General features: G+C 39.8%; 1 protein-coding gene across 5 annotated transcripts in view; it reads left to right on the forward strand.

Moving 5' to 3' along the window:
- The window catches only part of Hbs1l (HBS1 like translational GTPase), a 75,076-nt gene that overhangs the window by 16,137 nt on the left and 32,308 nt on the right, over positions 1 to 26,631 (forward strand). Inside the window, exon 5 of one of the 5 annotated variants that reach the window (XM_052751162.1) lies at positions 3 to 4,713. The exons of 3 other annotated variants lie outside the window; for them this stretch is intronic. In XM_052751162.1, the coding sequence (XP_052607122.1) occupies positions 3 to 1,423 (1,421 nt within the window). In that variant the 3' untranslated portion in view covers positions 1,424 to 4,713. Of the gene's footprint in view, positions 1 to 2; positions 4,714 to 26,631 lie in introns of those variants that run through there. One more of the 5 variants, XM_052751164.1, reaches the window with a different exon arrangement.

Below are 26,631 nucleotides of genomic sequence, written 5' to 3' on the forward strand. Positions count from 1 at the left end.
AGGAGTCTTAATTTCTTCTTCTGAAGTTTCAGCCGAAAATGTTCAAAATTCTTATCCTCAATCAGAAAATCATTTGGGTAGCAGTAGCAAATCTTTTGATTGTTCTAGCTCAATAGCAAAATATGGATCACGTAATTCTCCACTTGTGCCAAGTCACTATTTACTTCATAGAAAAAAGAAACTTGACAGACCCCAAAGTGAAAAGGAACTAGAATCATGTAAGTTAACAAAGGAGCTGTCCCTAGCTCACCTCATTGATGATATGCCAAGAGATTCTTGTGCAAGTCAGCCATCAGTCAGACTGTCCCCCAGAGACACTCTGCAGGGTCGGCTTGCTGAGACTCCAGATGCTGATGTGGTAAGGCCTCCTACAGGCGAGTGTGCTCCCGAAGAGGTTGCTTTCAAAGGAATACCAGACTTAAAGTCCTTAATGGGAGGGAACACCGTAGCTAGTGGTTCTTTGGGTGTTCAAAGCAGTTTGCTACCTGACTTTCAAAGCATTCCAGTGCAGAACATCTTGGGAAGTTTAAGTAGCCCGTTGCACTTACCTGTCTCATTGGAAAATAATTTTAATCCCAGTATAAACACTGAAGTTGGACAAAGTGCCAAGAATAATATTGTAAAGAATAACAGTTTACCGTTTTCCCAGTGTGAAAGTCCATCCCTAGCTGAGCTGTTTGAGGAACACAGAGAAAACAGTCCCAGGCAGTGCTTCACGTTGTCCGATCTGTGTAAACAGTCAACTGCTAGCTTGGGTTCCCTCCCCCTGTCACAGCTGGTAAACCGCTCTCAGGCTTCTACTGGAGTGTCGGAGCTAACAGGGTCTCTGTCGTCTTTGGCCTTGTCTAAAACTTCTCCCACAAGAGACCTGGAGAATTTGTCCCTTTCTGATTTGATTGCCAAAACGATCGACCTAGACAGCTCTCAGATTAAGAGAGATTCCTTTGAGCTCAGTTTATCTGAATTGAGGAGTCCTGGAGTTGATTCAAATATTGATCTTAGTGTCCTGATAAAAACTCCAGAGTTTGTTCCAAAGCCTGTAGCTGACCCATCAGTTGCTCCAACCCCAGACACTAAAGTTCTAACTCCAAAGTTAGAGGAAAATTCCAATTCTACTAAGGATGGTAAGAAAAACAAAAAAGGCTCCCTTGCTAGGAAAGCACCTCTGTCTGTGTCCTGGACCAAGGCTCTTGCTGCTAGGCCTTCAGCTTTTGCTTCAACGCTGTGTCTTCGATACCCGCTGAATAGCTGCAAGAGGCGCTCTCTTGACCTCTACAAGACTTTCCTTTATAGCAGACAAGTTCAAGATGTCTCGGACAAAGAAATGAGTCCACTTGTAGCAATAACGCCATTTGACTTCAAATCAGCATCCCCGGATGACATTGTAAAAGCTAATCAGAAGAAAGCATTTACTAGAGAATAGTAATGAGAGGAAAACTCGGTTACTCTTGCAAGCTTTTTAATCTTAATGTAAAGTCTTTGTAGGATCATTTATATTATGGGATTCAAATTGTGATTTTTATTAAAATTGTCTTAAGTCCATTATAACAACTTTAGTTGGTAAGGATTTTTGCACTGAGAATTTTTTTTATGATGTCTTCTTGGAGTAATGACTGGTTTCATTTGAGTTGCTAGCTCATTAGTAGAGTGTATGTTTACAGTGTGCATATGGAAACGTGATATTGTGAATTGAGCCTCAGATATTTCATTTGACAACCAACTTTCTTAAGTTTTATGAGAAGATATTTTCTTCTATGAAATATTTTTGTGCTTTTTTTCTTAAATGAATGTGCAACTACTTGGGCTTATCATAGTGTGAAAATTATTCTTAGGATACATGACATACCTGAGATATGCTTATATTTTCAAGTATTATTGGCATCATTCCTAGTTTTATTATTTTACTTAGATGACTACTAAAACTTTCCTAGTAGAAACTTTTGAAATTCTGGATTTTTGAAAGTACTATGAAATACGGTTGAGGTGCATTTTTATTGATAAAATGAAAATCTTTTAAGGGACCATGTATATATTGGAGTTGAATTAATACATAAATTATTTTTATACGTTATATATTTTATAGATTTCTAAGGCATCCTCTTCAAAATAAACATATAGAAACTGTCTGGAAGTATGTTTGCATGTTATTTAAATAGTCTTACCAGATTTCTTTAGCAGTTTCCTTACAGTGAATAATGAGATCTGGAGCCCTCCTTTTTGCTCCTGATGGCTGTGCCCGGCATGACAAAGTTCAGCAGTGGCAGATCCCATGAGAGTGCTTGTAGTCAGTAGGATAAGGATATGTCTTCTACAGCGCTGGTCCTCAGCTGCAATTTGGAATCACCCGGAAAATTTTCTGAACACAGCCACTACTGCTGCTTTTCAGATGGCTGAGTTGGTTTCTGAGGGAGGCCCTTGGGAATGTGTTTGTAGATGGTCTCTAGGTGATACTTATGTCTGCTTTCCCTGGAGAATTGTGGAGTAAAGCTTTAATGGCAAATATAGCTGACCAATTTAATTTCTAATAATCAGGAATATCAAGGAAAAATTACTTATCAGGGATAATAGTCTTTTGCCTAAATTGATAAAAAGTAGTGTTAATGTTTCTTGCATAATGTTATTTCTTAGTGAAAATTGAATAGCTGCCCTTTAAGTAGGAATTTTTTTTATGGCAGCTACTTCACTATTCCTTGATTTTGTGTGTGTGTGTGTTTGTGTGTGTGTGTGTGTGCGCACGTGTGTATGTTCAGATTTTTCCAGTAGTTTTAGCTATACATGATACTGCCATATCCAGTATTTTACTGAGCCACAGCAAAGTCCCATATTGTATTTGTAACTGAGTTTATATAATTTTGTTTATAATGTCTAGGAGATTATAAAGACCAGAACATGCATTTTAGGATTAGCATTAAAATTTGTGTTACTCCCAGCTCTTCTTTGGTTATCTAGTAGTCTTTTACCTCTATCAGTTTAGTGACTGACCTATGTATGTGGCTTACCAACTAGAGTTCTGTGTAGGTAGTGTCCAGTTTAGAGTTGAACTGTATTCTGAGAGTTTGTAACTCATTATTACTCCCGATAGATTAATGCCGATGCAAGTGCTTCTCTTTGCACATAAAGCCACAAATTCTTGCTTAATCCACATTGAAGAGTGTGATAGTATTATTTTATTTTTTAAAAAACAATACTTTGTGAGCTATACTTTGTTAATTGAACTGTGTGTCCTTTTGTTGGCTGATTAGGATTGAAACCACCACTTAAGAGATTTCTCTTGTGCAGAAAGTTTATTGTATATTATATATATTATTTCTTTTTAAAGATAACTTCCTAGCCTTCCTATTTTCCTTGTCTTGGCTACTGGCCTGTTGGCATGTGCTTGACAAGGTCTTGCCCCTTTTGTTATGGGAACGTCACAGTTTCTGAGACTCAGAAGGTGAAACCAAGAAGCCTCTTTGCCGCTTCCACCCGTGGCTGTGGTCCTTGGCAAAGAGAGGTGTGTGCTCATTGGTGGATAGACTGTGGTAAAGACGTTTACACTAAAAGTCACCAGCTGCTGCTCGTTGACCAATTGCTGACTTGGTAGCTCAGGGATGTTGAGTGTGGTAGGTTTACTTTATTTTCTATTTCAAATATCTGTGTTGACACACAAAGCCATTTCTGTTTGTGTTATGATCATATGCCCTCAGTTTACATAGGAATACAATAAAATTAGTTCTAAAGGATGTAAAAGATGTTCAAAATGATTTTTGAGATTTGTTCTCTTTGTTCTTTAAAGGATCTGTTGTGTCTATGGGAGTTTTGTCATTTTCATTGTAAAGGACACAGTTCTTAAAATTGAGTGTCCAGAACCAGGAACTCATTCTGTACAGAAGACTTAAGTTTGTGTTTGAACTTTGCTTCTCTCCACTTGCCTTCTCGCCTTTTTACCCCCTTTGCTTCCAGCCTTTTTTTCCTACACTTCCTCCTTTCGTTCTCACGGAAATAGTAATAGCTGTTCTATTTAATTTTGGTGTCTGGGCTCTCCTGTATCTGATTGTCACCCAGTGATGAAGTCAGGAAGGTGCTTCAGATGGAAAGGAAGCACTCATGATAACACAGTGCAGAGAAAAGGAACATGTTTTTAATGGCTGCTGTCTTTTAGATTGGCCTTGAGCCTGTATCTGGATCATTAAATACTGAAAAGGAATTATGTATCGTCAACTTTTTCTTTTGTGTTTGCAAATACATACACACACACACACACACACACACACACACACACACACATATGTGCAATATATGTTTATAAAATTTGTTTATAATATATACATATATTTCTTCATAAAATGAGTTCTATGGTAGCTTAGAAATTGTTCTCTGTTATTTTAGTAGTGGACTATGTATAAACAAAGATAATGTTGGCTAGAAAGGGAAGAATCAGTAGGAATTTCTATGATAGTTTTTACATTTATACTTCTGATTATATAAAACTTTGTAATTGTGTAAGTGATTCCCAGGCTGTAGAAATCTGTCACATTTTGGGTGTATAATACATTTTTATAAAAGCTACATTGAAAGAAATTATAGTTCTGAGGTTTTCTTAAATTAAGTATGAAAGCATTATTTACCCTGGAAAAGTTTCTATAGAAATTTGGTACTTCAGAATGGTGTTTTGTAATTAATGCGGAGAGTACTACTGCTTCATGTCTCTATAAATGAACTAAAAACAATCCATCATCGTGTGAGGAATTCCTTCCAATGTGTTCATCATTTATAGTTCTTGTTTTCCATGGGGTGTGTGTGTGTGTGGGTGTGTGTGTGTGTGTGTGGGTGTGGGTGTGTGTGTGTGTGTGTGTGTGGGTGTGTGGGTGTGGGTGTGGGTGTGGGTGTGCGTGTGCGTGTGCGTGTGCGTGTGTGTGTGTGTGTGTGTGTGTGTGTTGTTTGAAATTTTTTGACTCATATAAAAACATAACATACTAGGGGGGTAGGGTAAATATTGCTTTCTGGGGTTATGGTGAAAGGAGAAAGAATTGAGTGCATATTTCCTGTCTTGTCAGGCTTGAGTTATATTGTGCTATTTAAAGTAGAACACTGGAGATGCAAGTGACATGCCAAGATGAACAACGCGAGGATTCTTACTTCAAAGAGGAGGGTACATGGAGACATGTGTTTAGCAACTTGTAGCATGTGTAACCCGAAAGTTATGTCTTTCTTTCTTCCTGTCTTTGTCAGTACCATGCTCAGTTGCTCAGATCAGAAACCTAGCATCATCTTTGATTCCTCTCTCCCTGACCTGCTACTTATAATTGATTGCCACACTTGTGTCTAACGTACGAGTAAGCATTTATGTGTACATACGTGCGTGCAGATAGTGTCAGTTCTTATTTGGGGTAATCATATTTCACCAAGTGACTGCAAATACTGAATTAGGATATACTGAGACATTCTTTCTGTAGGACATATATGGTTACTATGTCCTGTAACTGATAAGCTACTGGTTGCATGCCTATCAACCACTCAGCATATAACTGTTTCACACGTGCTTCTATTAAAGAGACATTATTTAATATGTATTATTAATCTCATTAATACATTGACATTGAGCATATAGATGATAGTTCATAACACACTACCTCATTTAACATGCACTTTGTATTCATAAAACATCTCATAGTTTTCTTATGCTTAGAGATTTTAGACATGCCAGTGTTCTGCTTCCAAGAAGGCAAAAGTAGAAAACCATGACACCAAATCCACCCTGAAAAGCACGTGTTTACAGTACGAGCGCTGAAACAAGAAAGTAGTGTTGCTGGGTTTGCCCTCACCTGGGAACTTATCTGTTGATGACTCAAACTGTTCCGTGCTCCACAAAGGTCTGAAAGTGATGTCTGCAGTGCCCTGAGCAGTGATTTGGGGGTTACATTTGAATACCCAAATTTGGGGTCCGTGAATCAAAGGGGTCTGACTTTGATTCTCTGATTCACTCTTCCCCGTCTTTAGTGCTTTCTTAAACGACCGTTAGCTTAGAAGAACTGCAGACCATCTAAATCGTTTCTTGATTCTCAAGATAGTCAGACACTAGACCAGCGTAAGTTTTCTGAAGTGGTCATGTATCTTTCTCTTTTTCTGCTTTTGTTTCTTAAGCCCCTCTACTAACTGCTCTGTTTAGTTTACCCTCTCATGGGCTGTCTCCTTGACCTTCCTCTTCTCCCTTCCCCTCTCCTCTTGTACCTGGCTACGTTCTCTTCAGACTGAAGTTCAGAGAGAGTTTCAGAATGTCCTGCCTCATGGTGTCTTCGTATGCACCTGTGTCTGACTGTGTCCTTATTCCTACCCCGGAGGAAGTTGTTGCCACACCTGCAGACATAGACTTCTTCCATTGCCTTTCCATATTTTTAAATTATCTGTATTCTTTTAAAAACTGTTAGTTCTCAATTTTTGTCTACTTTTTTTTACTGCTTATGTCAGTAAGTTTTAGGGATATGTGTGTATGTGTATGTATATATGTATCTGTAAACACAATTATATATATTTATAGGCTACATAAATTGTTACTTCTGATTCCTATTTTGCCATGTCTTAAATTTGGACTTTGTTTAGACAGTTTTTATTCTGTTGTCCATGTTGGCCTAGAGTTCACTGTGGAGCCCATGCTGCCTCTAGTTCATCACATTCCTGCCTCAGCCTCCCAGGTGCTGGGACGGCGAGGTATGTACCACTACGTTCAGCTCTTAGGTTATGGTTTAGAAGATAAATTCTTTTCAATTTTTAAATCAAATTTGTCATTCTTTTTTCTTAGACGTTTTGTTTGAAAGTTCTGATTTGTTATTTAATTAATATGAAACAATTCATTATTCTAATACCTTTGACATATTCTTTTATTTTTTAACTTTTGTGTCTTTGATTCAGTGACATTAGGGGCTAACATAATAAATTTGGTTTCCCTACCAACATCTTTCCTCTTTACAGAAAGGTAGGTTTAATAGTACACCTGTTGTGACCTATACTAAAGTTTTCTCTAGCTTGGGGCTCTACTGATATATTTTAGGGTAGTGTAGCTTTGAATTTCTGTTAGGTTTTAATATTTTTGTAGACTGTTTTATTTTTCTGAGTTACTTTCAAATAGCTTCCTTCTCCTGTTTTAAGTTTTAGAGAAAGGATGTTTAATGATTATAAAATGCCCTTGGAGACAGAAAACACTGTCTCCATGGATGCAGAAGACTTCGATAGTATTAAGTATTACATTATTAGTGTTCTAACAGCTTGTCTTGGGCCACTCTAGTCTCATAGTGCAGCACCTTGATACTCTCTAATGCACTAGATTCTTTTTGCTACCATTGAAGATGATAGCCATTCATAAAATTAGTTTACAGTTGTTGGTTTAGAACTTGCTATGTAGCTGAGGATGACTCACTCATACTCATGACCCTCCTGCCTCAGCCTTGTCAGTGGTGGAATTACAGGTCTCCATACCCAGCTCTCAGTTATTTTTTAAGTGGATTGACCTCTCATGATTAGACCGTCTTTGTCTTTTTTACTTTGAATCCTTTTTTTTTTTACTCTTCCTTTGAGAATATCACAAAATATTTTTTGAGTTACTAGTACATGAACATGATTTTTGTGGCTTACATTTCCATGACAAATAGTAGACGGAGCCCTTGTTTGCCCGGGGGACCTCCTGGATGTTCTGTTACTGTGTTACTAGTGTATTAGTTACTGTTTGGTTGCTGTGATGAACCTACTAAAGCAACTTAAGGGGGTATCTGGGTTCACGGTGTGGGGGTAAAATCCATGAGGCTAGAGCACAGGGACAGGTTATAAAACCCTGTTTTGTCCACTAGTGACCCACTTTCCGCGAGGCTCCACCTCCTCGAAGTTTCAGAATCTTCTAGAGCACTGTCACCAGCTGGGGACTGCTCTTGAAGTGGATGAGTCTGTGGGAACGTTTCACATTTGCACAGCTAGCTAGTCTGCGTCTGCTGTGGCTTTCCTATCTGTAGCATGTTCTGCCCATTCCTCTCTCCTCTGAGCGCTCTTTCAGATCCTGTCCTCTGTCTCTTTGATTTTACTTTCTGCTCTATGCTTGAGTGCTTTGGCTGGACTGTATGTGTGGGTGCCTGGTGCCTGCTGAGGGCAGGAGAAAGCATCAGAAGCCCTGGCATGCGTTGCAGACGGTTGTATGCCACCATGTGGATGCTGGGAACCAGATCCAGGTCTTCTGCAAGAACAAGAAGTGCTCATTAGCTGCTGAGACTTTTCTCCAGCCTCCTTTCTCTTGTTTGAAAAATCTTTTCTTTCATTTTTTAAGCTCTTCTGAGCTGTAGTAACTCATTACTACATATTACATATGCTAAAATATAAAAACATTTCTCTCATTCATATTCTATATTCTTCATCTGCTTTTAAGTTGATTTTTTTAATTTTTCTTCAAGTGTCTTCCTATAACCTCTCTCTTGGCCTATTTGAAAATTTTTCATTTGAGAAAGAGGGAGTTCTATTTACTTACTTTAGCTTTAAAATATATTTATTTCGTATTTTGAATTATGTGTATGTGGTGGGGTTGTATGTGCATATGAATACAGGTGCCCATGGGGACCAGAAGATGGCATTCCCCTGGAGCTAAAGTTACAGTGGTTTATCCGACATGGGTGCTCAGAACAGAACTTGAGTTCATGCACGAGCAAGACATACTCTTAACTGCTGAGCCATCTGCCCAGCTGCTGGCATTGGAGAGTGTGTAGGGCTGAACTGGGGCCACCTTGTAATCTTGACCTCGCTATATTCTGTTCTTGGCTTATGTCTAGCACAGTTTTGTAAATATTTCGTTTCTTCCTTGGAGGCAGAGCATAAACCCCTTACCTGTTATAGTAGTAAGTGTCGTTTCTGAAATAGTGTATTAAATATTAACATCTTTCTTAATTTTGATAATTGTGTTAACATGTATATTAAAACATACTGGTAGCAAATACACATAGCCTAAGAATGGGTTATCCATACAGTTCTGTTATCATTCATATGAGTGAGCTGTTAAAGGAGTGTATATGGGAGGAGGCATTAAATCATGGGATAATCTTTTAGTTTTCTGATGTATTTTCCTTGTCACATTTGTGGTGGCTCATACCTTTAATCCCAGCGCTCTGGAGGCAGAGTAAGGCAGATCTCTCTGAATTCTAAGGCAGCCTGGTCTACATGGTGAGTTTGAGGGATAGCCAGGGCTATGTAGAGCGGCCCTGCCTTAAAATAAGTAGGTAAGTAAAGAAATCCCTGTTTTGGTAGTAACTCTGTTTACTAAGCAGACGTCATGTACTGTGTCTGTAATCCATGCTGTGACTGCTACACTGTTTTCTTGCAAACACACTTCGAACATGGCTGTCAGCGTTTTCCTGTGAGGAGTCGAGAACTTGAAAGAGGAAGCAGAGCTTCAGCACATGTGCTAAGCCCCTTTGTTGCCTTGTGCTTTTCTCCCTTGGACGTCAGGGTGATGGGAGTGTTAGGGGATGCAGTCTTACCTCTCCTTTCTCACCTCCTCCTGTGATTGACGGGAAAACTGCTATAACGGAGGGTTAATATAATGAGAGTCTATGACCTGTCAGTAACGCACGTAAATATCTATTTCGTTTCAGTGTGGTCCTTGTTTTGTAATCTGTTGAAATAGGCATATATAAGGAACTTCTAGTTTTCCATTGGAAATGGATTTTCTTGGAAAACTTTCACTGATTTATCCATTACTTAGTATTTTTATTCAAACAATAATAAGAATTTTATACATCTTGTAAAGATAAGAATGACTTTGAGCTTACTATTATGTGGGAGTTTTTTGAGAGGAAGTGGTTGAATTCGGTGAGGAAACTTTAGTTTGTAATGTTCTCTTTATATACACACCTACACTGGAAAAATTGAAACACGATTGCCTAATTTCAAAATCATTTACCTTAGACTCTTAAAGATTTTCACTTAATGATTCTTTAGTACAATGTATGAGTTGCTTGAATATTATGTAGAATTTTCTCCTAATCCTAATTAACCTTGCTTTTAAAAAATTACCAGGATTATACTTAGATCATATATTTACATATACTTATTTCATTCTTTGGCAATTGTGTTTTAGTAGAATAACTTTTGAAAACTTGTTGCATCTACTTCTTACTGAGTAAGAAGTACTTTAGTGAGGACACAAGGGAAGGAAGAACAAACCAGATTCAGTTAAGCCAGCATTTCATTATCTTATATTCCTTTTATAGAAAAACAATCAGGAAAATGTGCTAGCATCAGGGATATATAAAAAGTTACGGCCCAGGCTCTTTTCCTTAAGTTTTGAGAGTCTTGTAGGAAGCCTGGGCTGGCTTCTCCGTCCCCCTGTCTCTGCCTTGCAAATGCTGCAATTACAGGCATGGAGCGTTTTATCTAGCTTCCTTAGAATTATTTTTCTAAGAATTTATTTTTATTTGTGTGTGTTTGCATGTGCACACATATGTGAATGCAGCACTTGCGGAGGCCAAAAGAGGGCATTAGATCTTCTGTAACTGGAGTTATAAGCAGTTGTGAGCGACCTTAAGTGGGTGCTGGGACCTGAACTCATGTCCTCTGAGAGGGCTATCTATGCTCTTAACCCTGAACCATCTCTCCAACCCCTTTAAGGGTTTTATAGTATTCCATTGTTGAGGTGTCTGATGATTTAACTAAATGCCACATGAATTCAAGTTGCTTATTTATTTACTACTATAAACTGTATATTTGTGCAGTCTCAATTATTTACTGAAAGGTATGATTCTGTAGTCAAACTGCTGGATGAAAAGGTTGGTTGTTGTGAGGTGTTTAGGACATACTGAGGCTACCCTTTGGAAATATCGTATTCATTTACTCCTTATATTTAATTTTGAATCCTAATAGCATCTATGAAACCGTTTGTTAAAGGATTTCACATTACACTGATTGGACGTTCTTTTTTTTTTTTTTTTTTGGTTTTTCGAGACAGGGTTTCTCTGTGTAGCTTTGCGCCTTTCCTGGAACTCGCTTTGGAGACCAGGCTGGCCTCGAACTCACAGAGATCCGCCTGGCTCTGCCTCCCGAGTGCTGGGATTAAAGGCGTGCGCCACCACCGCCCGGCTTGATTGGACGTTCTTACTGTGACTCAGTTGCCAGGCGTTACGAACAGTCGTGTGGTGCTTCTCGGGCTGTTGTGATGCCAGCTGTGAATGTGCTCCTGAGATCCGTGTCTGTGGGACCTGGAGCTGTTTGTTACGGACCAGCATTGCTGAAGTTCCGTTTCTCTGAGAAGTAAGCTTCCGTGGGAATCTGCAAGCACAGCGTCTTGCACGTGGAAAATGCCTGAGAGGAGGCAATTGAACTTGGTTCTCAGAATCCAGTCGAGTGAACTGAGGCATTCATGTTACTCAACAGTTTTGGAGATTTTTGTTGTTGTTCAGTTGAATTATCTGTAGACTTGCCACTTGGCCATTTTTTAGCATTCTAATATGCATTCTTTAAAATATTCACATAAGAATATACAGGGATTTTTTTTCCCCTAGGGAGAGTACACTAAGTTAGACTCAGTTCCCTTCTTTTTATAATATTTTTTTAGTAGAGATTATTCCTTTTTCAAAAAATGGGGTCATATAATCTATGATTTGGGTGTACTCTGACTCATTTAAGCCTTTCATATAGAAGCTCATTCAGTTATTTCATATACCCGTTTCCAGCTTTACCTGTGTTCATAGACTATCCTTGAACATATCTTTACCAAATAGGGCTTTTATTTCTATGAGACAAGTCCTTAGAGAAGCTCTAGACTAGAAGGTATATTGTTTTCAGTATGTGTAGGCTGTGGCTTTGATCACCGTGAGCACTGTGGAAAAAAGTGAGGTTGAGTTTGTGAAAGTGTGTGTGTGTGTGTGTGTGTGTGTGTGTGTTGTGTGAGATGTCAGGAAAACTAAATGGCATCTAAATAGAATGTTAATGAAATTAACACCTTGCAAACGTTATTAAAACAGTTCATTTGCTATCTCTTGCTGGTTTGAACTTCTGTAAACCTTTTTGCTGGTTTCCAGCTTTGTATACCTTGAGATTTTCATTTCTCCTCAGGCTTTTCCATTATCTGGACGGTCAGTGTTCCTGAATTTGTGACTTGAAGTTGTTGATTCTCATTTGGTCTGCACAGTGATTGAGAAAAGCATGGCCACCTAGGTCCATTCTAGCAAATTACTTAGCACTGCCATAGTTCCCTTCATTTATTTTTAATTTCAATATTATCTTACGTATATGGGTATTTTGTCTAATATCTGTATACCACTTGTAGGCCTGGTACCCGTGGAGACTGGAAGAGGATGTTATATCCCCATTACTGGACTTACAGATGGTTGTGAGCCACCATGTGGGTGCTGGGCATCGAACCCAGATCCTGTAGGTCAGTGCTGTTAACCACTAAGTCATTTCTCCAGCCCCAAGTTCACTTTAATTTTAAAAGCAGGCTACTAAAAGTTCTTAGGGTACTTGTGATGTTTAATGACATCATATCTGTTAGGTCATCACAGCATTTCTTGACACACAAAAGGAGCTTGTTAACTTGATTGTATATTGATGAGGTATTTCTCAATATGCCTTGATGTTGCTCATACCTCTTCCGCCTGAGCATCATACTGAAGATGGGTGTGAATTGTTAGGGAGAGGTTCCTAGTGGGTAGTTCATGGGGATATGCAAGGAATCTGCCAGAGTTTAGAAGAAATGAAACAGAAGCCTATGGTAGACTGCCGAAGGGCAGCAATGTCCTTGTCTAGAGGGTTCTTTTGGGGGGCGGGGGTTGGGGTAAGAATTTAAACTCTTTTATTCTGTAATATAAATTTTCAGGTTTATTTTTTAGGCTGTTGTATTTTTGGCATAACAAGCAAAATTTTTAGCCACAGCAATAATATGTATAAATAAAATGTAATTTATGTGCAGATGTGTGTGTGTGTTTTGTGTATGCATGTGCACATGTGGAGGCCAAAGGTCAGTCTTTGGTGTCACTCCTCAGGAGCTGCCTCCCTTCTGTTTTGAAACAGTCTCTCCCTAAGAAGCAGGGGCTTGCCCGTTAGGCTGGGCTGACTGACAGGTGAGCCCCTGGGGTGCGCTCCTGTCTCCCTGACTTTGCTTTTCTGTGAATTCTGAGGACTCGAGTCAGGTCTCCCTGCCGGTGCAGTACATACTTACCCACTGCCATCTCTCCAGACCCAAAGGTTCTTTTAAAGGATAATGGTTAGTGCACAGTATCAAAGGTATTCCCCAAATGACCAGTAGAAGTTGTTATTGCTCTAATGGTTATAACTTTTATTTTGTGTACTGGGTTTTGTATCAAGGTTTATGATGAAATCTAGCACAGATTGGAATTTACTTATTGTATGTGTATGAATGAATGTGAGTGCAACATACATGTGTGTATACATGATTTTACGTGTGTGTGTGTGTGTGTGTGTGTGTGTGTGTGTGTGTGTATACACAAGTGGGTGCACATGCACCTGTGTGCTGTGCATGTGGGTGCCCAAGGGTGCTATAAGGAATCACCATCATTTCTCCCCCTACTCCTTGATCCACAGTCTGAGTCAAACCAGAACTACCATATTGTTGGTCTGGTTAGCCAGCTTGTTCTAGGACTCCCCTGTGCCAGCTCTCTGGCACTGTAATTACAGGTGGGCTGTCATACCCACTGGGCGTTTAGATGGGTTTCTGGGGATCTGAACTCTGGTCCCCAGGCTTTTAAAGCACACACTTAAACCTTGGAGCCTTGAAGCCCCAGGCCTTGAAGTTTCTGTTTCCACCAGTCAGTGGACTCTGATATTTCCATAAAACTGAAACCTGGCCCCAGTGATTTGTTTTGTTTTTTCTCTTCTCGTGATTGGAGATGGTGCTGAATGATGGATGTGATGGGGATTTGTGCTGTAAAGTTCTATTGAAATGACTCAGCCAGAGTGCAGCTGTACTGTTGAAGGAAGTGGTCTAGTCTCTAGCTTGTTAGTGTACTTTCTCAGTGTACCTCTGGTAACTAGAATTTTAATGTTTGGTTAGATTCAGTGAAATGATTTATTTGAAGTAGTTTTTCTTTTGAAAATTGGCACCAATTTCTTGAAATTTTGAAAATCTTAACGTGTGTTTGAATTCGCATGGACTCTGATGTGTTGAAATGCAATTACAGGAAAATGGTTGATGACAAAAAAATCTACTTACCTGGGAAGCCCTGCTGTTGTTTTTAATCTTAGATGTTTTTAGACTTTTGATGTTTTGATATGAAAAATTTGAAGTTGAGAATTTGTTTCACATGAAAGGAGTTTATTTGGATTTAGTTTGAATGTTTCTAAAGCATAGAAATAGGAAAAAAGCATTCCTCCTTTTGAAATCACCCTTCTGTGATGTGAAAGCAGAGTATTTATAATGTAGACAAAAAATGGGTGCTCTGGCACACCCCTGTTTTCCCAGGAGTCTGGAACAGAATCAGGAAGACCTTGAACTCTCAGCCAACCTGGTCTGCTTCAGTGAGACCTTGTCTCAAATTAAGAAGGTGACAGGTTGGATGGGGGAAGAGCTGTCACTTTGGGTTTTCTTATCCAAAGAGAACAGTCGTAGTCTGTGCTGTGTGTGTTCTTTCAGGTTTATGGTCATACTAACCATACAGTTTTTCATCCCATTTTCTCTTTTTCACATGTGTTTTAAAATAAGGAATCAACTTCAGAGCCTAGTTACTATACTTCCAAAATGTGAAGAGGTAGAAAGGCATTTTAACCCCTTTTGGTATTTATTGGTTTGGGGGCTGGGCACTGCATGGAAGTAAGAGGACAATTGCAGGAGTCAGTTCTCTTCTACCGTGGTGGGTCTCAGGGATGGTCCTCATGCTTAGCAGCAGGGACCTTTCTGACCAAGTCATTTCACTGGCCCACATTTTTAATTCAAGCTGTCCTTGTATTTCTTGCATTTTAGTTGTGGGTTTTATGTAGGGGGGTGGGGGAAGCTCCTTGGTTTTGATTGGGCTTAAGATTTTTTTTCCCTACATAAGTTTTTATTGTATAGCACTTCATAGTGATAGTGGATGTTCAAGCATTTTGCAGTCATGTGAAGATTAATGTCTGAGTGGAGGAGAGAGATTCTTATTGAGTAGGCTAAGTAATCATTTTAAAAATAAAACTCTAAAGGCAGAAACCTTAAAAGGTCATCTAGTTGGGTGGTGGCAGTGTCGCACACCTTTAATTCCAGCATTCAGGAGGCAGAGGCAGGCAAGTATCTGTGAATTCTAGGTCAGCCTGGTCTACAGAGTGAGTTCCAGGGCAGCCAGGGCTACACAATACAGTGAAACCCTGCCTTGAAAAACGAAAAGAAAAAAAAAAAGTCTCCTGAACCGGTTTACTGGTGAACCTGAAACCACTCAGTGGGAGGGTAGGTGCTTATAATTGGCAAAGGTTATTAAATCAGCCTAGCAGATGAATTCACCTAAGCCTCTTCTCTGTCTGTAGAAGTTTTATCCCACGTGACTAGATGAAGTGTTCTCAATTATTTCTTTTCTTTCCTGAGAAAATGGTGCTGGTGAGTACCAACATCTCTGCTCATCAGTGAGAGCAGTTTTCAGAGTAGAGGGAGCAGGGGGTGTATGCCCGTGCGTGTGATATGTGTATTCAGATAGTCACTTTGAAGCTTTTCTTTTTGCCTGTGACCTAAAATTGACAGCATGTCAATGGATCATATGCCTTGGACCTGGATGCCTCTTTTCTACTTCCTAAAACTCAGGATGAACAGAAGACTGTCTAGGTATTTTTTAGAGGAACAATGGCCTATGCATCTAGTTTCCCAGTAGAAATTAAAATTGTTTTGCATTATTTGTTGGGCAGGGAGCAAGCTAACTGCTAGACTTTGAAATTTAAACATTAAACCTAATGGTTTTAATAATAGTTAAATAAATAATTAGTTTTAAGGCAGAGTCTTTCTATGTAGCCCTGAATGTCCTTGAACTTGCTATGTAAACCAGGCTGGCCTAGAACTCACTCCTTTGCCTCCCAAAGTGCTGAATTTAAAGGCATGTGCCACTATGCCTGCCAGAAAGATTGGTTTTAGCATTACCTTTTCATTCCATATTCTCAGCAATTTATGATCTGACTAAATAAATTTACAGGATCAAGATGTGGACAACACATTTCCATTTCCTCTAGGTTCTTGACTCAAGGCTGTCTTGTGAATATTTTACTTTAAAATGACCCTGATTTAGTGTGGGAATCCATGTCCCTCATTCTGAGGAGACACAATCAGAAGAGACTGGGACAAGGGACGATGCCTTGGGGAAAGAAAGCTGGGGAAATGAATAAAAGTTACATTAACCATCTGTGTGATCTTGAATAGTCATTTAATATTTGCCTGTAAAGTGATGGACCAAAGCAGTGTGAACAGATATGCTTCACAAGTTCATAACGTGTGACCCTTGGCTCCATTGAAGAAGTCAGTCTCCAGCTGGTCTGCAAGGAATGAATACCTACTCTGCTGCCCTCCTGAGCGTTCATGTTTCCACTTGGCTGCTTTCTTGCCCTTCACGTTGTGTTTGCTGTGTAGATCTTGAGTGACTTCAAGTGTTTTAATGGCTGTGCACCAGTTCTGCTCTGTAGCCTTATAATCTGGGTGTTTTCTGTGGATTTCCATTCATGTCTTAAAGGAATCGCAGCCCCATGCATCTTATTCATTAACAGCACTTTGGTTAGTCTTAGTTAGTCCCTGGGGGTTCCTGTTCGTTTTCCTTTTAGCTCATCACCATATTCTGTTAATGTATTTGATTAGGATCTTAGCAGTCACAGGTTCCTGTTGTTGTTATTTCCCCTCTCACTGAATTCATCCCATATTCTAGTAGTACATTTGATTAGAGTCTCAGCGGTCACTGAAGTCCCTATGTTTTCTTGTATGCCATAGTACTTGCCCATCTGGAGCCACTGTTTTGATCTCTCAGAATCTCTTAATTGCTCCATTTCTTTCCATCTTGTTTATCTCTTAGAATGAGTGCTGACTGCAAACAGACTGTTGCTACTGTCTGTGTTCCCAGTGTCGGGATGCTATCGTAATTTAACCTTCAGAGCTCTGAAAGACTCAGGATGCAAACAGTAAGATAAACTCTGGTGGGGATCCCCTGTGGACTGCTGTCAAGCTCCCTGATCCCCCTTTTACTATTGTTGTTTTCCTCCAAGTCTGGGGAGACTCTCAAAACCCACCTCCCCTAATTTTTTCATGTACTGTCTCCAGGCTGCATCACTGCAGCTCACAGTGTAACACGGAACCAGCCTGTGGCTGCTCTGTTGGACTCCTGGGTTCCTTTTGCATTAGAATCATGTCTTACTCTTTGATCTAGTTATCCAGTACCTACCACCATGTCCCACAGTCGGTGCTTTTCATTCTTTCCATCCTGAATGACTTATTGCTAGAGTGTCTGTAATTTTGTTGCTATCAGGTTGTGTGCTTTCTATTGGTAGTAGACATTTGTTAAAGCACTGCATGTATATGGATTCATTCTGTTCCTTAGAAATCCCTACTACGTAGGTATTATTGTTTTACTGTGACCTTGTAGTAACAAGGCCTAGCTTCAGACTTGGGGTAGGTAGTAGCAGAACCCCTATTTTATTGATGTTACTAACCTCCAAGTGACTGGTAACTTAGTCTTTGACATGGGGTAGACTTATTGGTACTCACACAGGATAACGAAAGTGTGCATAAACTTACTGTGTTTTATTGCCTGTTACCTAGGGGTGACAATTTTATGGTCTTTACGTAAGAGGCTCAGCAAATCTCTGTAGAGTGAATCCAAAGATGTTTGCTCATGCAGTACAGAAGTTGGTCTCCATTGTTAAAAAACATTGGTTTCCTTGATTTCAAGTTCTTGAATCTTTAATTTGAAATCAAGGAAGCCAATGCTTAGTGGTGCATGAATCATTTAAGCATTAAAACTACAGTTTTTGTCAAAGTTAAGATATTTACATAGAACATAGGGTATATCCATTGCCATGTATATGAGGAAACTTGCTGATATCAAAGAACTAGTCTGCATACAGGAGTATTAAGATAAAGGTGGGTTCTGAAAGATAAATGGGGGCCATGTTGCAGAGAACCATAGTCCTTTTCCTGTACAGAGACACTGAATATATTTGAGTGTGTAAATGAAGGTAAAAGACCCTGGTGACAGGAAAGAGATACAAGGTAGAACCCTGTCAGATACTGTAGACATCTGGTCCTAAGGATCTGACCTCAGTAGTTAAGGATGTAAGGAACAAATCTGAGCAATATTTGTGAGAAGCAAAGTAAAGGAGTGTTGTTAATTGGATAGAAAAATTTTCAAGAAAGAAGTTTACAATAAATGACGTTTCATGGTTGGAAGATAGGAAAAGATTGCTAGGGACTGCTGGTTTGTGGTGAAGTGTTTTATATAATGGATGTCCTGTGCACTTACTTCAAGGAATTCTACTCCACTCTAGAGAGATTTGGTCAGTGTTGTCCTCATAGTGCCGAGGACAGTCTCTTCACAGCAACAAATGACCACATTCAAAATGTCAACATTGAAGAATCCTGCTTCTAGAGAATTTGATGAGTACAGGATGGATTTTACTCTGAAATATTTGTAAGAGAAGAAGTCACACTTAAAATTCCCTCTGTGTCTTCATTCCTTCAGCTGTTTTTCAAACATTGAAAGCTGGCAGGAAATTATTTGTGTGTTTCTAGTCCCGTGTATTTTCTATGCTCACTTATTACTGGTTCCTGAATATAACATACACAAGAACATCCCTACTGATTGGTGTAGTTCAGGTTCTCTAATTTATTGAGCTATTCTTGTGACATTCCCTGATTTTAATTTATTCCAGCTATTTTATAGAAAGTCTTGATAGCTGTAAGTTCAGGTTTCAAATTATTGTTCCCAATTTTGAAATGTTATTGCTCATTCTCTCACATTCACTTTACAAATGAACTTCAACAAAACCATGTTTTTCTCCCGACATAGTTTCACTGGATTTATACTATCAGGTTTATACTGTTTTTGTTTTTTATTCTAGAAACTTACTTGTATAATACTTAAGTAAAAATAAAAAAAATATGGTGCAAGACAAGGGTGATTATGTTCTGCATTACTGTCTGTTATTGCAGTCACGGGGTTGCACCAGGCTGCACCAGGGCTCAGAGAGAATGCCCAGATTTACAAAACTAGACTTTTTCTAAGTGAGGAATTTTTAGGAAATTGGGAAAAAACTCACATGCATTCTAATGGTCACTTTCCCTTATTCTCTCATGTTGCTTTCCTCTATTTTCTCATGTGCGTCCTCTTGTGCTGTTACACTCATGTTCTTTCTTGTTGCTCCAATCTCTCATGCCTTTTTACAGCTTATATGTCCCAACCAATTATTTCAGGCAATATAAGAGTTCTAATTATCTGGGAACACCCGCAGCCCTCACTAGAGCCTACAGAGTCAAGTTATGTTCTGTAGTCTTAACTAGTCAGAATTTATTTTCACAATTTGAGGTCAGGAATGGGTGCAAGGAATTAATCATTTGACAGATAACAGTAATTGGCCTGTCATTGTGTTTACAACGTAGCCATATAGTACAGTTGTGTGTCCTTGCTTGGATGAAATTGGGAATGCTTATTTAAAAATCCTGGTCTAATCTAAAGCTCTTTTGAAGGTTTGTCTCACCTAATGATGTACAAGAAAACTGTAACTGCAATTCTCAGCATAAAGATTAAAGAAATTTGAGCTAGTCTGGCTCCTGAATTCATAAATCATAAATCTAAGCTGTGATTAAAGCAGCTTCTTAGTGGAACTCAGTAGGTCCTGGCTGTATCAAAAATTACACAGCATCTTCCTGACAATCCACAGATATAAATGTGCCCACTAGATAAGTAATCATGAGATAAACACACTACCATAAGGCATTGGGAGACTCCACACCATATACACAATATCAGATACCAAAGGTACAGCAGAAGCAAAAGACATTCTGGACTCTGTATTCTCGTACGCTTTGCTTGAAGGAGACAGATCCATCAGAGAGATATTCTTCAGATGGACTGACATCTGACCATCAATTGCTATCTGCTGCACCTCTGATACGGTCATTGGCTACCAGCAGTCTGTGACACGGTTCATGTTTATTCCAGCATTCTTGATTTCATCATTGCAGTTATTTAAAAACTGAGGAAGCTAAGTGGGCTTAGAAATGTCCAAACTGAGTATTATAAAGATGAACCTGACTGACCACAAACTTAATAATTATTTCCTAATTAAAAATTTTCTTGTAAAATACCACTCGATGATAAATTAACTCTATAATAAAGTCTGATTTGGGAATTTTGTTTTTTGTGCTTTTGCAAATACATTTAAACTTCATCCTGAAGTAGATATTCATTTTGTGGGTAACAAACTCAAATTTTTTTGTAGGGTTGTTCCCTATGTATTTTCTGATAGCAAATCCTTAGATTTCTATCCATATAAGACTTGTTTAAATTGATGGCTACTGGATAGAAGCCTTGTATCTATGGGATGTAAATGGGATCCTTTTCAAGTAAGGCAGAAACTTGAAAATTCCTTTATAATGGTGTAGAAAAAGAAGAAGAATTCTAGAATGTCAAGCTTTTTCATGTGTAAATCACCATTATCACATGTGGTTTCTGTCTGTTCTCTCACCTAGTCCTAATTTGACCTTCCAATTTCTAAAACAGTGTTGGTAATTGTCCTAAGAATTTTTAGTTCTACTTCTTTTACTTTATACTTACTAAATAGAAAAGGAGTCCTCTAATGTAAATCTGCAAAAGATCCTTAAAAGAAGTCCTTTTGAAGCTGTGTGTGTGTGTGGGGGGGCAGGGGGAGTATACACACATGTATACATATTTCTTAAACGTTTATTGATCCATTTGGTCGGTGTCTTTTTTCCCCCCGAGTCTTGGGCCAGATGGAAACTGAAGCCTTAGGTACTCAGGCACATACTTTTAATTTATCTTATGCGTTGTGTCTGGGTTTTTTTTTTTTTTTTATAGTTTGTGTCTGAGTGGTTTATCAGCTTTTGAAAATAACCACCGTTAAATCTAGCAGGAGTCAGTAGCACTCTGATGCTGCAGTGGTCTACCTTTGCATCCTTTACATGAGTTCACATTGAACAAGAGCCTTCTGGATAAGAGTCCCACATTTCAGCTAGCAGGAGAGCAGGGGAACCGTGGAGGATGCATCAACCAAAGAGATAGAAGGTGCCATTGTCTAAGAATGCTTTATTGCAGAGGGAACTATAGCATGGAGAAGGTGAACTAGGCAGGCAGGCAGGTGATTTGGTTTAGGGCGTAGACCCTGCCATTATAGTGAAATCCATTTAACTTGGATGTCCCTTATTTATAAAATGGGAAAACGGCTTGATGAACTGAATAACTTACGTTTTTATGAAGGATGGGACACAAGCATACTAGGGACAGAATGCTGATCATTAAATATGAATCTTCAGAATGCATACCTTTGGACCGCTGTCATTTGGTGTTTGAGTGGGTCTTACATGGTTTGTCGAGCGTCTTGATAATCCATTAGAATGGTACATTTTACTTTCACCTCACAGTGGCCTGTTGGAATTAAAGAGCTTCTTAGTGTTTGGAAGTCATATATACATATATTCACAGAGCTGGGGATCATTTATTTCACCTCTTTGTGTGTGTGGAAACTTGTCATAAATCCCCATCAGATGGCAGAGAAGGGCCAGCTGGGTGGTATGACATAGGAGGAGTGTGGTAAAACCATGCCCACCGAGAACATTTCAGAGGGAAGTGAAGGTAGTGAGGGGGTAAGGTGATGGCTAGTTAGTAGAGGGGCAGGGCTGAGAAGTCAAGACTTCTTCCCAGCAGTCAGTCCTGCTGGTGCATTTTGAAATTTACTGAAAATGTACTGCTCTGTTTCTTGAGATTGTCACACAGTGAATGGATTCCCATTAGGTTGGGAAGGATATGATCGATTATGTGTGTGAGAGTGTGTGTGTGTGTGTGTGTGTGTGTGTGTGTGTGTGTGTGTGTCTGTCTGTCTGTCTGTCTGTCTGTCTGTCTGTCTTGATCTGAATACTTGTATCTCCTGTTGATCCATGACTGACTCCTTTAGTTGTTAATATGTGTTTGACTTCAGTGGAATTTGCTTCCCATGCAGCCTGGTACTAGGGATGAGGATGACTTTGTATGTGAACTCTTTGAAGTAGCATACAAAATCATATGTGTATTTACATTTTTTAGTTAAGAATGGCCTGTGGTTTTGCTGGCTTTCTAAAGGAATGACTTAAAAAGAAGGGAGGGAGGGAGAGAGGAAAGAAGGAAGGACAGACGGACAGGCAGGCAAGCAGGCTGGCTGGTTAATAAAGTGCTTTAATGAGTTACGTGTTGTTATCTACAGTACTGGTATCTTTGTGTTTACTTTTAATTAAAAAAAATTAAATGTTGAATCTTGACTCTTACAGGTAAAAACACACCAAAGTAATATTTACTGCATCCCTAAAACAGTGTAAGATCACACTGACTTTTCTCTATGCTTACAAGGCCTTTAAAAGTAAAAGATCATAGTATTTCAATATACTCACTGTGTAAGTGAATCAAGAAAGTTTTTACCTGAAGCTGTGGAAGATACTAAAAATTAACCTGAAAAGGAAGTTAGAATTATTCTTGTAGGCCTTATATTGAGGCTTTCATCCTGTATTTTTTCTTGTTCTTATAATAGAAGTCAAAGTCTACCTGGTCTCCTTTTGTTTTACTCAGTTGGATGACTCCTCCAAGTTTTAGCACCTACAAATACCACTACTGCTAACTGTATCATTCCCATCACTCTCACCATCATTACCTCCATGATCACCAGCAGCACCATCATTGCCACCTCCATCACCATCACCACGCACGAAGCATCTCCCTCCTCCGACACTTGCTTTTCTCACAGAGAGCCAGCCTCTAGTTTTGCTGTCACTGGTCCTTCCTGCGCTTCATCCACTGCCTTGTTTCACTTCATTTGTGGCCAGTTAGCCTCAGGGCCCAGGAATTAACTTTATTCATTTCCTGCTCTTCCAGTATCATGGTGCCTGTCCTTTTCCCCTCTTCCCTGCTGTTGGAGGGTCTTGTCTTTTGTGCTTAAGCCTCTCCTAGTTCTTATAGTCATCGCTTGAAGCCTCATCAAAGACTTTGGCCTTCAGCTGTCTTCTCATCGGGTCTTCATGGTCATGGCCTGCTAGTGCATCACCAAGCACTTCCATCTGGTTATCATTTACGGTGATGTTCATTTGGCAGCAGCAATTCAGGCTAATTTTCTCCCCCTCAAAATAACTAATTCGTAGCCGGGCGGTGGTGGCGCACGCCTTTAATCCCAGCACTCGGGAGGCAGAGCCAGGCGGATCTCTGTGAGTTCGAGGCCAGCCTGGGCTACCAAGTGAGTTCCAGGAAAAGGCGCAAAGCTACACAGAGAAACCCTGTCTCGAAAAAACCAAAAAAAAAAAAACCTAATTCACACCCTGTTTTGACTGCCATCTCCACCATGACATTTTGACCTGCAGACCCTTCTCTTCAGTAGTCTCCATTTCTCATGCAATGTGCCCAGGTTAGACCTCCTGCTCTCTAAACAACTCAGTCTTTAGAGAGCCGTATCTTAACTCAGGTTTACTTTCTCCTGGCACCTGTTGGGTCGAACCTTGACCTTGCATACAACAGTCAGTACCTTTTCTGTTAGTGTCTCATTCATTACCACGGAGCCTAAAAGGAGTCTAAATACGGTGACCACCTAATTCTTGTTGTTTTTAAAGTTCATTTGAAATGTTTTTAATTGAAACAGAATCACAGTCTCTCCCAGCAACTATTCCTTGAGCCACTCCCATGCACCCCCCAAGTTGAAAGCTCCTTTCTCTTTATTATTATAAACATGTATATGTATGTGTATGCACAAATATAAATACAACCTACTGAGTCTTTTGTTGTTTGTGTGTATATGGTTTTCAGGCTGACTACTTTACACTGGACAACCAAAAAGGGCTCATTCCTGGGAGAGGCTAATTATCATTCTCTCAGCAGTCATTGGCTACCTGTATTTCTTCGTTTAGGGATGGGACCCCAAAGAGATTTTCCCCCTTTCACATCAGAATTGTCATTGTACTGGTCTTGTTCACTCAGCCATTTCTAGGAGACTGTTTCACAGTAGATTTCCTGGTATTTGGACTCTTACAGTCTTTCCACCCTCTTCCACAAAGTTCCCTGAACTGTAGATGCAGGAGCTATGACTTAGAAGTATCTGTTGGGGCTAGGCCCCCCTTCATCCATTGATCTCTGCATTGTGTCCATTTGTGATTTTCTGCGATAGTCTCCATTTGCCGTAAAAAGAGGGGGCTAGTAGCTACACTTACTTGTGGGCATACGGCTAAGATTAGAATGTGGTAAGGAAGGAATTAAGCTAGTCTGAGCCCTGGGGAGCTGACTAGGTTTTCAGTACCAGACATGATTTCTCACCCGTTGAGTGGGTTTTAAGTCTATTAGATATTGATTGCAGCCAACCTGTGGGTGCCGCTTTTTGCACCTTTATGCATGTCTTGCCATGCTGGTCATTGTTGTGGTCCATAGGTATTTGAAGCTGGGTAGTACTGTTTGTTTCCCTCTGCCCTGTGGCAGCTTACATAGAATTTTCTGGAACCTTGAAGCTAGATCACAGGAAAGAGACTTTCAGGTCAGATCTAGCTCCAATCAACTGAGTCCTGTGTCCAAAGTGTGTGGTATCTTCAGCAAGAGGGGCCCGCCTTCAGTCCTTGAGAAGCCACCAAGGGCTACATTTATAATCTATACTGCTTTAGGAGTCAGTTGGATTACCCTGACCAACCATTTGAAAGGTTTCTTGTGCCCGATACTGGTTTTTTGTTAGACTATGGTTCCTGGGAGGAGCAGAGTCCAAGTGGCTTAACTTTCTCTAAGGTGTGTGTGTGTGTGTGTGTGTGTGTGTGTGTGTGTGTGTGTGTGTGTGTCCATATACACTTACATGTTATAATTTCAGGTGAGCATACAATATGATTCCTTGAGGCTGTATCCAACAACTTTGGTGTTCCTTTGTCCCTCATCCCTCCTTCTGTACTGACCTCCACCCTCCCTGTTATTCTGTTTCCTACTTCATATCACCTGTGTCCTGCTGCCCCTGCCCCACCTCTACGGTCCCTTTATAATTGATTGCTTTCTATGGTTACTGCATGTTATATGCTGACATTTGAGGATATGGAGCTACAAGGCTCCTGTACAGCTAAGGAAACAATAAGTGAATAAGAAACCCAAAGAATTGGAGAGAATCTTTGTCTGATTTAGAGAATTAATATCCAGACTATACAAAGAATTAAAAAACAAAATTTAGGCGGGGCGGTGGTGGCGCACGCCTTTAATCCCAGCACTCGGGAGGCAGAACCAGGCGGATCTCTGTGAGTTCGAGGCCAGCCTGGGCTACCAAGTGAGTTCCAGGACAGGCGCAAAGCTACACAGAGAAACCCTGTCTCGAAAAACCAAAAAAAAAAAAAAAAAAAAGAAAAAAACAAAATTTAATGGACACAAATGATCCCATTTAAAAATGGGCTAGACATCTAAATAGAGTACTTGATAGAAGAGATAAAGTTGGCTAATAAATATCCAAAAACTGTAAATGAAATTAAAACAGTTTGGAGATTTCATCTCTCCCAGTCAGAATAGCTAAGATGAACAAAACTGGACAACAAATGCTGAGGAGGTTGTTGAGAAAGAGGAAACACTGGCTCACCATTGTTGGGAATGGAAATTGGTCGAGTCACTCTAGAAGCCAGTATGGGGAATCTTCAAAAAACTAGAAGTAAATCTACCACGTGACCCAGCTATACCACTCCTTGGCATATGCCCAAAGGACTCAACATCCCACTCCACACACACTTGCTCAGCAATGCCCATAGCCACTCTGTTCACAATAGCCAGGAAATGGAAACAAATGTCCTTCAACAGATGAATGGGAATGCCTTAACATATTCCCAATGGAATACTGTTCAGCTGTTTTAAAAAAAAAAAATCACGGCATTTGCATGGATGCAGTGGATAGACCTAGAAAACATTATACTGAGTGAGGTAAGGGAAACCCAGAAAGGCAAATGCTATGTGTTCTCTCTCTTCTGCAGTTCTTTGAACCTGATTTTTTTCTTTTCTTTCTTCTTTTTTTGAGACAGGGTCTGTCTGCATAGCTCTAGCTGTCCTGGAACTCACTGTGTAGACTAGGCTGGCCCCAAATTCACAGAGCTCTTCTTGTGTCTGCTGGGATTAAATTGTGTGCTACCATGCCCAGCTGCACCTAATTTCTTATGTTTAAGTCCATTCTTTTGTTATTAAAAATCTCAATTATTCATTCAAAAAATTTTTGTCCAGCCTGAGGAAAGAAGTTATTAATGTGGAAGTTTCATCTTTTAGTTCCAAGACACCAGAACCTGCCTTCTGTCCCTTTTGAGCTCCAGCCCAGTGTCTGCTGTGCTTTGGTTCCTGATCCTTCCTGCCTCCTTAGACGTGTAATGTCGGCAGCTTGTCCAGTGAGCCCTCTGTTTCCTCTTTAGTGGGATCCTAGACCCCATCTACAGCTTTCTGCCAGTTCTTCCCCTTCCTGCCAGGCGTTCTTAGTCACGCTACACACCTATAATGTTCATCT

The sequence above is a fragment of the Peromyscus californicus genome, unplaced genomic scaffold, assembly GCF_007827085.1.
Source record: "Peromyscus californicus insignis strain IS unplaced genomic scaffold, ASM782708v3 Scaffold_22__1_contigs__length_63687245, whole genome shotgun sequence".
NCBI lineage: Eukaryota > Metazoa > Chordata > Mammalia > Rodentia > Cricetidae > Peromyscus > Peromyscus californicus.